This window comes from Leptodactylus fuscus, chromosome 8 (assembly GCF_031893055.1).
Source record: "Leptodactylus fuscus isolate aLepFus1 chromosome 8, aLepFus1.hap2, whole genome shotgun sequence".
In the NCBI taxonomy this organism is placed as follows: domain Eukaryota; kingdom Metazoa; phylum Chordata; class Amphibia; order Anura; family Leptodactylidae; genus Leptodactylus; species Leptodactylus fuscus.
In genome coordinates, this window is record NC_134272.1 from 15603492 (window position 1) to 15617923 (window position 14432).

A 14432-nucleotide genomic window follows, 5' to 3' on the forward strand; every position below is an offset into this window, starting at 1 on the left:
TGGGGGATGTTATACTATTTGAGGGGATACAAATGGGGGGATTGTGTAACATCAGCGGTCATGGGGTGGGGTTAGAAGGACGACTTATTTACATACATTTGCGGCAGTACCCTACCTGCCCACAGATTTCATCCCTCACTCACCCCAAAAACTAGAGCGGAGGAAAGTGACAGAGTTGTCACGAGGGGTCTCGCTAGGGTGTGTGCCGGGGGGGCCCCCAAGAAGCCACTTTATGTATTTAGGACATTAAAATGACCCTTAGCCCCGGCTGACAGGAAGCCCAGCTACAGCTCTGGTAGTCACCCGCAGCAACCAATCAGATCAGTACTTTCATTCTCTGACGTGTAAGAGCTGCAAGCTGATTGGTCGCTAGGGGAGCCCATGAGTTTAGCCGCCTTCCAGCTTGCGGGTGTCAGGGCATGCTGGGAATTGTAGTTTCCACCATCGGGGGCGCGTCACAGCGCCCATACCGCCGGCTATCATCACGATACCGGTCCCTGTCAATTCCGCACTAACCTTCTGGTGACTTTTATCGCGATAGTTCGCACAGTGACCTGCCGCAGCCCCGCCCCCTCCTCGCGAGAAGTGTCTACCCGCCTGCTCGCCGGTCTCGCGAGATTTCGGCGCGGTGAGTGAGCTCGGCCCTGTGCTCCTGCTCTCTCGGCTCCCGGCACCGGCTCTCCTCCGCGGAGGGAGGCGGGAGACTTCCCGCACCATGGCGTCCGCTCTGGAGCAGTTCGTGAACAGTGTCAGGCAGCTGTCCTCTCAAGGTGAGGAGGCCGGGAGCGGCGGGCTGGAGGCCGGGGTGTAGCCTGTGTGTGCGGGGCAGGGGCCGGAGACATGTATGAGGGGAAGAAGACCCCAAAAACTAGAGCCGAGGAGCAACCAATCAGAGCCGTGCTTTCATTCTCTGCAGTGTGAGAGCTGGAAGCTGATTGGTTGCTATGGGCTACTCCACTGTGCAGTAGAGTAGGGGTGTCTGCCCTGTGTAATGGGGGTCTACTCCTGGCGGGGGCGCTCTCATGATGTTTGTTGGCGCCAGTCCTGTCACTTCCTCATAGACATGTCACCTTTTCACTATCTCTGCTTGCTGTCAGTGTGTAGGAACCTCCATGTTTACCTACAGAGGTCGAAAACTCGGCTTGATCCTGTCAGAACCAAAGTTGTTACCGTGTAAAGATAGCTGACTACAAGAGTCCTACACCCCCAAAATAGGAAACCATTCACATTGCTCACAAGTCGCGGTAGTGGCGCTGGTTTATAACAACGTTGGGTCTGCCGGTCATCACAATGGAGACCTACCCTTAAAGGGGTCCTCCGGGATTTTTATATTGATGGATTTGTCATCATTTGAAGATCATTGGGGTCTGACACCTGGGACCTCCTCGGATCACAGGACACGTGACATCACGTTCATTGGTCACATGGTCCGACCCCTCAGACCTCACTGATCAGGAGAATGGAGATGGTCTAAGTACAGCACGGCCATTGAAATGAATGGAGTGGTGTGTGAGCTTCAAAAAAAAAAAAATGCAGGACCTTTCACATCCTCATAGATGTTCAGTAAATATACGGCAGAAATCGGCGAAGAGAAAAGTCCTGTGCGGTATGAAAACACTGGACACCCAGCGGACGCCGTTATAGTCATTGGCTGTTTTAGCGGTTACATGCAGACCTGTAATGGCGCTCACCGTTTCCATACCAGGCAGGACTTTCCTCTCCACTGCAGTCACCAACAGGAATAGGCAGAGAAAAGTCCTGTATGATATGAAAACTGTGAGCGCCATTATAGTCAATGCGGGTCCGTGTGTAACCGCTACAATACTCTGGCACAGATGTGATCTTAGGGCATGTTCACACAGCTGGATTTGGGGGCAGATCCTGCTTCCAAGTCCGTGGCAGATTTCCCCCTCCCGTTGTTTTCATTGAGATCGCAGCAGGACGGGGGAAAGAAAAAAAAGAAGTGTCCTGTTTGATTTTGCCGCAGCTTGAGACTCCCTGCTGACTAGGTCCAATTGATCAGGTCCTGATCAGCAGCGGCAGGGTGCGTTGGGATGCCGATGCCCTGCACCAGCAGCTAGATTGCGGGCGAAAATACCAGTGGATGAAAACGAAGAGGAATTCCTCTTCGTTTTGCGCCGTGTGAACATACCCTTAGCCTCTGGGACGACCTGCAGACGGCTCCTTATCACAGCGAATGGTTTGTTACATCTGTGCCCAGTGTAGACCTTCTCTGTATCTCCAGCTGATACATTCTACCTGCACTGATACATTGTAACAAACTGTCAGGAGAGAGGTTTATCCTGTTTTGTATTTACCTGTGTAGTGTTGTCCAGGCTGGATACACTGTAACATGCCCTCAGCTGTGAATAATAATGTTCCCTCCTTCACTAATGTAAATGAATGGAGTCTCATTGTGTCGCGGAGAAAAGGAACAGGACTTTATTTTTGCGGTCACAATGTGTCTCCATTCACCTAAATTAGTGAAAGAGTTGCAGGGGTGACTTGGCGATCTTTGGTCATGTGACAGGACTGTGTAGCCTCAGCCTAATAATGGAAAGTCTCACTTTCGGCGTTCAGTATGGACACCAAGGACTCTTTCCAGTTCTTCAGTATTTTGTAGATCTCTGCCTGCTGTCAGTGAATGGAGACCATCTTCTTCACATCCAGAGGTCCCAATCACACAGGTGTACCGCCGGTCACACGAGAGTTGGATATCTATCTATTCTAAGGCTTTGTTCACATTTGCATTAGAGATTTTGTCAGTAAACCTGTTATATTTGCTGGAAACAATGATGCAGCATGCCGTGCTATAACTGCAATTCTAATCGGTGATGTCCGTCACGTAACAGATTCATCCTTGGCTTTCTTTCCTGTTGTTGTAACTGACCAGAATGATGGAAGACACATGCAGATGTGATCGTCGCCTAGGGCTGTATTCACACGGTGCAATTGGATCATTGTGTGAATATTCCCTGACCACGATAATCCGTTGCCCCTGTGAGCAGCCCCTGAAGGTATAAAGGTGTATTACACAGCACATGACTGGGCAACCCTTTAAAAGGATTTTCTGGGACTTGTATACTGTTGACCTTTCCCAAAGATCGGTCATTAATATGCGATTGGTGGGGTCCGCCACCAGAGGCCCACGCAGATCAGCTGGTCATGGTATCAGTCCTCAGTCCATACCTGATGCCTAGACAGTTATTCGGTCACACGCTGAGTGATATATGGTATGATGTATAAGACCCCTCCCCGCTTTACATTTCAGGACAAATGACTCAGCTGTGTGAGCTTATCAACAAGAGCGGCGAGCTGCTGGCCAAGAACCTCTCTCACCTGGATACAGTGCTGGGGGCTCTAGATGTCCAGGAACACTCCCTGGGGGTCCTTGCTGTTCTGTAAGTATGGAATTGAGGCCAGCACTACTGACACTGGGTAAACAGGAGTCGAGATTGCAGTGTCGTTGTGTAAGGAAGAGTTTGAGGGAAGCCAGGATGGAACGATCAGTGATTACATTTTCTGGGATGTATACATTTTAACCTTTTCTTAGAAAGGAGTAATATGGGGGTCTGATACCTGGGAACCTTGCGGATCAGCTGTATGACGAGACTGTGGCCTCTTCCATGTGCAATGATTACATGTTCACTGGGCAAATAGTACGGCAACAGCTCGGTCCGATTCAAGTGAATGGGCAGAGATGCAATGCAGTGTACAGCACTGTGCTTAGTATTCATTGGAGAGGCTGCAGCAATCACCCGAACGCTGTGGCCTTTTCAATCAGCTGATCTGTGGAGGTCCCCAACATTCACATATATTGATGACCTAGCCTAAGAATAGGTCCATTACAATCTAAAGCCAGGAAAACCCCTTTAAAAAAGTAATACCATCACTTTATGATTATTAGGGGTCAGTAAGTACCTTCCTTTTATGATTGGTAGGGGGTCAGTTAGTACCATCACTTTATGATGGGTAGGGATATGACTATTGGTAACCCCACAATCCCAGGAATGAATGGGACACGGTGCTGATTTAGCCCTGAATCTTCAGTTTTTCACTCCACAGTGGTCAGGAGTTGTGCTATATACAGTAGATGGCTTTTCTTGCCAGGGAAATGTTAGCTACTGCTTTGTAAGTCTTGTCTGTTATCCCTCTAACAATGTCGCCGGTCTCTCCTCTGCAGGTTTGTGAAGTTTTCCATGCCCAGTATTCCTGATTTTGAGACCTTGTTTTCTCAAGTCCAGCTCTTCATCAGCACTTGTAATGGGGAGCACATTAGATACGCCACAGACACCTGTGAGTATGGCGGTATACAGGGAAGGGTGGGCTTCCTGTACGATGCAGGCACTGACCTTGCCTCTCTTCTTCCCATATACAGTTGCTGGTCTTTGCCATCAGTTAACAAATGCACTTGTGGAGAGAAAACAGGTGAGTGGCCTCATGTCACAAATGTGCTCAAGCCGCCCGGTCCTGCCATGGTTTAAATAAAAAACAAAACAGTGTTTATATCCCATAAAAACCAGACCGCTGCCCCTACATGTGGACGATGGGTCATCAGTATCCAATACAAAGGGGTTCTTGGACAACCCTTTAAGCTTAATCCTTGTGTAATGTCATGTTTTGCCAATTTGAAGATCTCTGTTTGCTCTCAGGTAATAGGTGAATTCGGTATTTCCAATGAGGGAATGCTGCAAACCTGACCTGATACAATCCTACCCTTCCACTAAAAACGTCAGCATTTGTCTCTCTCCTGTCCTGCTAGTTTGTAACCGTGTATGAGTGCAGGTAAAATATATCAGGTTACCTAGACTGGACACATTGCAGCAAACTGCATGAGATCCCCATTACTCTGTGAGCATCACATCATATTATATATTACATATAGTTGTATTTATCTGGGCCTCCTAATTCAAGGCCGTGACTGCTAGATTACCCCTAAGCCACCAGTATTAGGGAGTTGCTACTTAAAGGGATTCTACCATTAAAGCAACTTTTTTTTTTTCTAATTACCACGTCGGAATAGCCTTAAGAATGAAAGATTATGAATGATAATCTGTTTTCCCTTAGCCCAAACAGCAGCACAAGACCCAGTTGTGCTGCTGTTGGGCGTAGTGGGAAAGGCTATTAGTCTCTTACCTTTAGATGTGGTCTGCGTCGCGCCGTTCCTTAGAAATACCGGTACTTACTGGTATGCTAATGAGGTCTCGGCAGCAATGGGGGCGTCCTTCTTCTTCATCTGCCTCCTCCTCTTGTCTGTCGTCTTCTTTCTTCATCATGTCTGACGCCTGCGCAGTCGGCTCTGAGACCCTGTTAGCCGACTTCGCATGCTCAGTAAGGTCCGTACAGCCCTCCGACGCCTGGATGAGTTCACTTGCGCATCGGAGGGCTGTATGGACTTTACTGAGCATGCACAGTCGGCTCTAACAGGGTCTCGCTGTCAGAGCCGACTGCGCAGGCGTCAGACATGACGAAGAAAGAAGACGACAGACAAGAGGAGGAGGCAGATGAAGAAGAAGGACGCCCCCATTGCTGCCGAGACCTCATTAGCATACCAGTAAGTACCGGTATTTCTAAGGAATGGCGCGACGGAGACCACATCTAAAGGTAGGAGACGAATAGCCTTTCTTAAGTCTATTCCGATGTGGTAATTAGAAAAAAAAAGTTGCTTTAATGATAGAATCCCTTTAAGGGGTTGCCCAGGACTGTGATGTTGAGCTCCACTTCATCTTTTCAGGCCATCCATTGGGTCATGCTGCAGCTTAGTTCTGTCGGCTACGTACTAACAAGGTTTCTTTACTTCTTTTTCTCACTTTTCAGCCTTTACGAGGAATCTGCGTTCTCAGACAAGCCATAGACAAGATGCAAATGAATACAAATCAGCTGACCTCAATTCACGCAGATCTCTGCCAGGTAATACATCCTGTCCTCTATGTACTGTCCTGCTACACAGCAGACGTGGGGGAAGAACAGCAGCACAGTCTGAACCTCCAATGACACAGGAGATGAATTTCAGGCTACCTTTGACTTTAATAGATGATGTAGCAGAGCTGGAGCCACTGACCATAGCTGTGTCCTCCTAATAAGTTTGGGGGGTATGATCTTGCCTGTTGCAGTCCTTATACATCTTTGTCTTGCAGTTTCTCCTCTCCTTGGACTTACTGTCTTTCTTTTGCCCTCACAGCTCTGCTTGTTAGCGAAATGTTTTAAGCCGGCACTTGCTTACTTAGATGTAGATATGATGGACATATGTAAAGAGAACGGAGCGTACGACGCCAGACCCTTCCTGTGCTACTATTATTACGGGGGAATGATTTACACCGGGCTGAAGAACTTCGAGAGGGCGCTTTACTTTTATGAGCAGGTATGAAGAAGAATGGTGACATTTCTATAATCTGGTATATATGGGAATGGATATAGGATCATTTTGTGGTCTTGGTTTTTCAGGCGATCACAACGCCGGCCATGGCTGTTAGTCACATCATGTTGGAATCCTATAAGAAGTACATCCTAGTTTCTTTGATACTCCTAGGAAAAGTTCAACAGCTGCCTAAATATACCTCACAGATTGTCGGTAGATTTATTAAGGTGAGTGGCGGTGTGATGTGATGGATGGCGGTGTCTGTATTATTAGGTCTGTACCAGGTAATTTGGAGCTGCCGTTATTGTCTTTGCTTTGCAGCCTCTTAGCAATGCTTACCACGAGCTGGCACAGATCTACGCGACCAACAACCCGGCCGAGCTGCGCAACCTGGTGAACAAACACAGCGAGACCTTTACCAGAGACAATAACATGGGGCTGGTGAAGCAATGTCTGTCCTCCCTGTACAAGAAGAATATTCAGAGGCTTACCAAAGTAAGTGGCACCTACCAGCACACAGAAGGGGCATGGAGGGGCCGCACACTTAACCTGCTGCTTCTATATCACGGCACAATGGGACCTAAATGTTCAAAGGGATTTCCTGGACTTTGAGTTGATAGGATAGATCATCAGCTGAAGGTAAATGGGGAGTCCAACAGCCCAGACCCCCATGGATCTTCTGTTTGAAATGGTATTGGCGCTCCCTGAGCACCAATTGTGTGTTCATCGGTCACATGGCCTGTTCCCAGGTCAGTCCCATTCAAGTGACTGGTCTGAGCTGTGATACTAAGCCTGGCCACTATACAATGTATGGCGCTGTGCTAACTATTCTATGACGTGGTCGCAGAAATCGCCCAGACTGATCTCTTCAAATAGCTGAACAACAGGGGGTCCCGGATGTTGAGCCCTCATGATTTTTAATTGATGACCTATCCTAAGAATACGTCATCAGTTGCTAAGCTCTGCAGACCCTTTTAACGGGGTTTTCCACTAACCTAAAAAGAATTCCTATGGGTACGACAGACTCCTTCCTAATCACATTTTACGGTTTGTGTCTCACTACTGTTTTGTCCACTTGTCATGTGACATTAAGAAGGTGGAGCTTCGTGTGACAGTAAGATGTCCCGTCGGCTGCTGCAAAATATTTTCTCACCAGCCTCAGATGACTTGTGAAGGGGCCGGGCTTGTAACATAGATAACAGGAAGATGCCTGTGAAGGGTGTGTCCTGCCATCTGTCACATGATGGTTACTAAGAGGTTCGCCCTGTTAGGGTGCATTCACACTGAGTAAACGCTAGCTTATTCTGAACGTAAAACACGTTCAGAATAAGCGGCGTCTAAAGCAGCTCCATTCATTTCTATGGGAGCGGGGATACGAGCGCTCCCCATAGAAATGAATGGGATGCTGCTTTCACTCCGTGCAGTCCCATTGAAGTGAATGGGGAGTGCCGGCATGTACGCTCCGGCATGAGCAGAGCTTGCCGTATACGCCGGCACTCCCCATTCACTTCAATGGGACTGCACGGAGTGAAAGAAGCAGCCCATTCATTTCTATGGGGAGCGCTCGTATCCCCGCTCCCATATAAATGAATGGAGCTGCTTTAGACGCCGCTTATTCTGAACGTGTTTTACGTTCAGAATAAGCTAGCGTTTACTCAGTGTGAATGCACCCTTACACTCCTGCTAGCCACCGCGTCTCACATGTTAGCCATGTCCCTTTATGGCCTCTGAATGGATAGGGGTTGCAGGAATGTAATCCGTGTAACTGGCAAATTTGACATCAGGCCACGTGACAGGGGCAAAGCAGAACTGTCAGTCAAAATGTAATCTAGTCTTCCTCCTTGGCTACTACTATACTATTAGGAACTTTTTCCATTCCATTTTGGTGAGTAGACAACTTATATAACCATAGGGGAAAAGTTGTGGTGGTTGCAGGAACTCTGTGTTAGTTTATAGTGTGAACACCTGATATTTTGGCATAGAACAAAAATAGACCAATGCTACGTTATCTGAAATGAACCCCCTTGGTTTTGTCAGCTTTGCAATGGGGCATCAGCTTAGAAAGTTTCTTCTAGAAACAGTGCTACTCTTGACCATGGCTGGGGGTGGTATTACAGGCCAGCCCCATCTGGCTGACCTGCAAAACCAGATATGGCCAATGGACACGAGTCGCGCTGTTTTTGCACATTTGCAGCCATGTTCTTATAATGTGATTCAGCTCCTTTATCATCGATTTATGTACATATATTGGTGTAGCTGTAAAATAGACAGACATTGTGTGTACTACAGAAAAGTACACGCGTCAGCTCCTATCATGTGAATGAGGACGTGGTTTGTTCCATCCATTTTTTACAATCATGCTCATTTCTAATATTGATTTTTTTCATGAATGTATGATGAACTAAGAAGACATCGTGTGTTTTTTGTATCCTGTGCCTCTTATATGTTTTTATCTTTTGTATTTAATTAAAAGCTATGTTTTAGCGTATTACATGTTTTGATGCTGGACTATTTTTTCTTTTTGTGTGTGTTTGTTTTACTAACCCTTTGTTTATCTGCTGTTTTTTTAACTTCTTTTTCTCCTTCCAGACCTTCCTAACGTTGTCATTACAAGACATGGCCAGTCGAGTTCAATTATCTGGTGCTCAAGAGGCTGAAAAATATGTTCTGTATATGGTAAGCGTCTTGTGGCTGTGACTCAGGATGTGTGTGAGACGTAGTCAGTTCTACACCACAATGCATCAACATTTTAGACCCCCGCAGGTCTAAGGCCCTGTTCACAAGAGGGGGCGGATTTTGGTGCAGAATCCACGTCCTAATCCGCCCCCTCATAATGGTGGTCTATGTAGAAACGAGCTGCCCTTTCTTCAGGCGGATTCCGCGGCTGAATCAGCCGCGGACTACAGCACCCTCTGGACTAGGCCCATTCCTTTGGGCCTAATCCGGAGCGGAAAGCCGTGACGGGATGTCGTGCACTGCATCGGCATCCCGTCGCAGAAGCTGAGACGGAATATGCACATGCATAATTGCGTGTGAACTAGCCCTAATATTGATCAAACATCAATCTTAGAGACTGAATAACGCCTTTAAAGATGTAACCCCGGCAATCTCAAGAAGACCTCAGATACTACCTTTCCAGACCATGTCAGATTACAGCTTGTACAGGGGTAGAAACAAACAGACATGTAAGCTGAGGCCCCTACAGAGTGAGGAAGGCGGCTTCCACTATGTACAGGAATACAAAGAACCTCAAAGTACTGAAACCTCAATAAATGCAATGATTAATATAGTACTGGTGTATAGATGGGGGCGAATGCACTGTGTGAATCTGGTCCCACTCTGATCAATAGTGTAGGCTTCACTTAAGATTTGTGTCCTATCTATCTATCTATCTATCATCTATCTATCTTTATTTATTTTCAATCTTTCCAGATAGAAGATGGAGAAATCTTTGCAAGTATTAATCAGAAGGACGGTATGGTGTGCTTTCATGATAATCCTGAGAAATATAACAATCCCGCTATGCTTCACAATATTGATCAGGAGGTAAGGATTTCATTGGGGGGTAAGGGATCACGTGGGGATTTTTCACAAGGATATTTTGGCGTCATTTACTCTACAGTCTATAGCAGATCTGCCAACAGTCCAATTTTCACAAAATGGGTGGGGTTTATTTGCATTGAAGCAGGTGGACCTATTTGGAGGTGTCCCTGGATTTCAGTGTTGCAATTTATTTTTTCGGCTCTGTGGCCCAGCGATTCTTTTCTATGTAGACCAACATATGACGTGTCTTATAACTTGTCTGTTTCCGTCACCAGATGCTTCGCTGTATAGACCTTGACGATCGATTAAAAGCAATGGATCAAGAAATCACGGTGAACCCACAGTTTGTTCAGAAGGTAATAATCGTCCAATTCTAGTCTGCAGTCTGCAAGTGTCTCTACTACAAACTTGGCCCCACATCGGACGGCACACTGGGTTGTGTACATGGGGCTGAAATGTAGTTTTCACTAGTAAGCAGATCCTTGCATGCTTCAAAATAAGGGTTGGCCAATCTGGCTATTACAAGCTGATGGTGTTATGGGGTGCAGGTTTTATAAGAGAGGGCACAAGGGATATGGGTGAAGTCACAGATACAGGGCAGATGGTTTATACGCGTTAAAGTTGTATGATGGGAAAATCCCTTTAATGCAGTGTCTTGTATGAAGTATATTGGACTGGAGTTCAGCACTCTACTCTCTCTATACGTCGCATAGCTTTGAATAGGGTATGATCAAACATGCTTGACTGTTGTTCCAGGGGCTTAAAGACCCCCTGTTTTGATTAGTGAGGGTCCCAGCAATCAGATCACACACATCACATTGGTGTTCGCCAGGATTTCATACTGTTCTTGCATTAAACCAGGTCTTAGTGTTGTACAATTCGCTCGACATAAAACATCATTTTCCTTCTATGCCTAACCCCCGACCTTGTGAATTGCAGAGCATGGGCTCTCAAGACGACGACTCAGGAAACAAGCCATCGAGCTATTCTTGAAGGGGACGTCCCTGCATCTCCCACAACTCCAGAATGTGGATTGTCAGCAATGCAAAACCTTTTTTTTTTCTGAGTTGAACCGCAAAACAATGTCTTCGATAACAAACTGGGAGAATTGCCACCACCTCTATGCCTGGACATTTAATGGAAAACCAATATTTATGAAAATTTTTTTCTCTCGGTCCTGTATGCGTTCAGTTATACTCTGAGGAACGGAAACCGACCTATACAAATAAAGTCTGTTGTGAATTTGGCTCTGGGAACTTCATTGGCTGCAGTGCAGTAGGGGAAGCGGTACGGTACAGGGAGACAGGTAGAAAATCATAGGGGTTATGTAAGGTTCGGATACTTGCCAGAAATAATCTTTCAGAAACAGCAAAAAAATTCCAATAAATGCGCTTTTAATATTCCACTACTATCTTCTCCAGGCTTGTGTGTATAGTAGATGAAAGATGAAACATAGATTGAAATAGTCGGGCGCCAAACAGAAATTAACAAAGGGTAGGGAAGGGGTTAAAAAAAACCTTAATTTGCCTGTCCTTTGCCCTGCCATCCCAAATGCAGCTCCCTGGTTCTCAAGCAATGATGTCCCCATGTCCCATCGGCTATGTCCATTCATTTCTATGCGAGCGTGCTGTTTGGATCGGCTGATCCGAACAGTACTCGCTCATCTCAAATAGAGAAGTCTGATCAGTCATTTTAGTCCTTGCATACAAGGTAAATCAATGGCGGGACCCCGTATGAGAGTATCACAGAAATTACCTTTGACTTGTACGACGCCCATATGCACATATGTAATAATGTCATAATGTAAACTTCTATTATGGGATTAAAAACCCTAAATAACAAAAAATGTAGAATGTCTAGGTGGCATAAAACAAAACCACTTTGTACACAAGCACGAGGAGAGCAGTGCTAGTACAGGGCTGGGATTTCTCCAGTGCGCCTCTATTGCAGCTGCAGATCTCTTAGGGTTAGTTCAGAAGGAGTTTGTTGGCAGTGGATTTGATGCGAAATCCGCTGCCAAAACTGGCTCTGATTGACTTGAATGGGAGCCGCTCGCTTCTTTTTTCCCGCTATCTAGTAGTGAGAAAAAGAAGCGACATGCCCCTTCTTCCCGCTGATTCCGTGGTGCGAGATTCCCTCACGATTGGGGGCCATTTATTCGAGCCTAATCCAGAGTGAAATGCCACGACGAGATGCCGGTGCACTACATCAGCATTCCGCCGCGGCTAGCCGTGCGGTATGTTCACACACGGAATCCGTTTTCTGCCATGTGAACATACCATTACAGTATCCTGCAGTAAGAGCTGCCGATGTCACACTGTTATGTATGGCCAATAGTCAGAGGTTATAGATGACTGCATTGTTCTGGGTCACCAGTCCAAAGGATATGAAGGCAGATCGGTTCTTTTTAAGGAAGCCCGCACACAGAGTTTATGCTAGCTTATTCTGAACGTAAACTCGTTCAGAGTGAGCGGTGTAAAAAACAGATCCCATTGACTTGAATGAGTGTCGGCATACGCGTGTATCACATTGAAAGCAATAGGTAAAAGCCTCCCATTGATTTCAATGGGGAGCGCGCGTATGCCAGCACCCATTCAAGTCAATGGGATCTGGTTTTTACGCCGCTCACTCTGAACAAATTTATGTTCAGAATGAGCGAGCGTAAACTCCGTGTGCAGGCTCCCTAAGGCTGAGGCCACACATTGAAGAAAAGCTGCATTTTTTTCTTGCAGACAGACAGACAAAGTCAAAGCCAAAAGTAGATTTAGGAGAAGGGACAAGCGCTTCCTGTTTTTTTAAATTTCTCTTTGCTTCTAAAGCTACTCCCTGCAACTGCAATGTGTGGTCTAAAGGCTACCTGCATATAACCATAGTGGTTTGTATTGTCTTGTATCGGTATGTCATTCAGAATCAAGGATTCACAAAAAAAACACTTGTATTGGCCAGGCTGTGGCAAACAAGAATCGAAGCTGGACCATACATGTGGATGGTTTGTAAAACCTACTAGAAATGAATGGGTCCCTAGGCTATCCACAATTACAGATCTGGAATTGTAGACTGTCCATGTACAAGTAGCCTGAGACCTGCTTTATACAGGCAGGTTTGGTCTGTGAGATACTGAACTGATGTCGACTGTATTCCCTGGGCCACATGTTGACCTGGGACCTGTGTAAGGTGGCTCTACCATCTCTATACACTGACCTGTGGTGTGGTTGGGACTCCTGGCATCACAGATCAGACCCGACACATCAGAAAGCCTAAGGCTAGGGGCCCCACGTTGCGAAAATGCCACAAAATACCTGCAAAGTGGATGGAATTCCAGCTAATCCCATCCACACCTTGCAGAAAAATATCTGCAGTGGAAATGCTGTGATTTAAAAAAACAAAACAAAACGTCAGCATGTCAATTATATCTATGGAAATGCTGACTGTTTCTGCATAGTTATAATAGGGAAAGAAAGTCCACAGAGGGGAAACTCTGGACTTTCTGTGAAAAACACTGCAGTCTTTTCCGCTTTGCTTTTTGGCTGTGGCTCGCTATAGGGGGCCTTATCCAGACCATTACAATCGATGACCTATCCTAAGGATCAAGGATGCACTTGAACATTTCTACTTCTTCATTGATTACCGATAGATACTCTTCGTTTTGTAGTGGCCGGGTCTGGTACTATTGTGTACCGCAGCTTTGGAGCACTTGCTTGAGTTCTGCAGCCCCTTCAATCAGCTGGTTCGTGGTGCACGGATCTCCTCCTTTCACGAGGATGGGCCATCAGTTTCATAGCCATTTGTGGACGATATAGGACATATTTACACTTAGCAGTTTGGGTGCAGAAATTTCCGGTATATCTGTATGACAAGGGCGGGTTTGGTCTGCGATATACGGGCCGTGTTTACAAGCGTGAATCCTGCGCCTGAACGCCATCATCATAGTGATCTATAACAGGAGTCTAGAATTCCCTGCAGATCTTTTGTCCTGTACTATAGCGGTGGGGATGCAGGGACTCCTCATCATAAATCATTGTGATGCTGCAAGTTCAGGTCTGGGAACTAAGGCCAATACACAGCCCAAATCTCACCAACTGTACCCGCCCCAAGGCTGTTTCTGCTGTATGTACAGGGAGTTTTCCAAAACCCTGGTAGTCATTTTTGCAACAAATCTACCCAAAGTGAATATTTCCCTATAGAAATAGAGAAATCCCTGGCCCTGATGTGTACACACAGTCCTACTTGCATCTGGAAGCCATATAATGCAATAGAGGGATCTTTGGTTCCAAAAACTGCACCACCCCTGTCCTCCGGTTACTATTATAGTTCAGATCCTTTGAAGTGAATTATGCTGATCTGCAGTACCACACCCAACCTGTGGCCAGGAGTGGCGCTGTACATGGAACCTAACAGCAACAGGACAAAGCAGTAGTCCTGGACAGTCCCTTTAAGAGCACTGAGTAAGGGTATTTATACATGCTATAACGTGAGCTGCCCCCCTCTGGTGACAGCCCTGTGACACAGCGCACCACATGCAGGGGGAGGA

The 14432-nt window shown here is 46.4% G+C and overlaps 1 protein-coding gene across 1 annotated transcript; it reads left to right on the top strand.

The window, feature by feature from the left end:
- The first annotated feature begins 385 nt into the window (after nt 1-385).
- Nucleotides 386-11148, top strand: COPS3 (COP9 signalosome subunit 3). Its single transcript, XM_075285228.1, has 12 exons — nt 386-770; nt 3272-3401; nt 4184-4296; nt 4379-4428; nt 5818-5910; nt 6182-6361; nt 6445-6585; nt 6680-6853; nt 8948-9034; nt 9791-9904; nt 10177-10257; nt 10841-11148. The coding sequence occupies exons 1-12, from the start codon at nt 716-718 to the stop codon at nt 10892-10894; spliced, it is 1272 nt and encodes a 423-aa protein (XP_075141329.1). The 5' UTR covers nt 386-715; the 3' UTR covers nt 10895-11148.
- Nucleotides 11149-14432: the final 3284 nt, after the last annotated feature.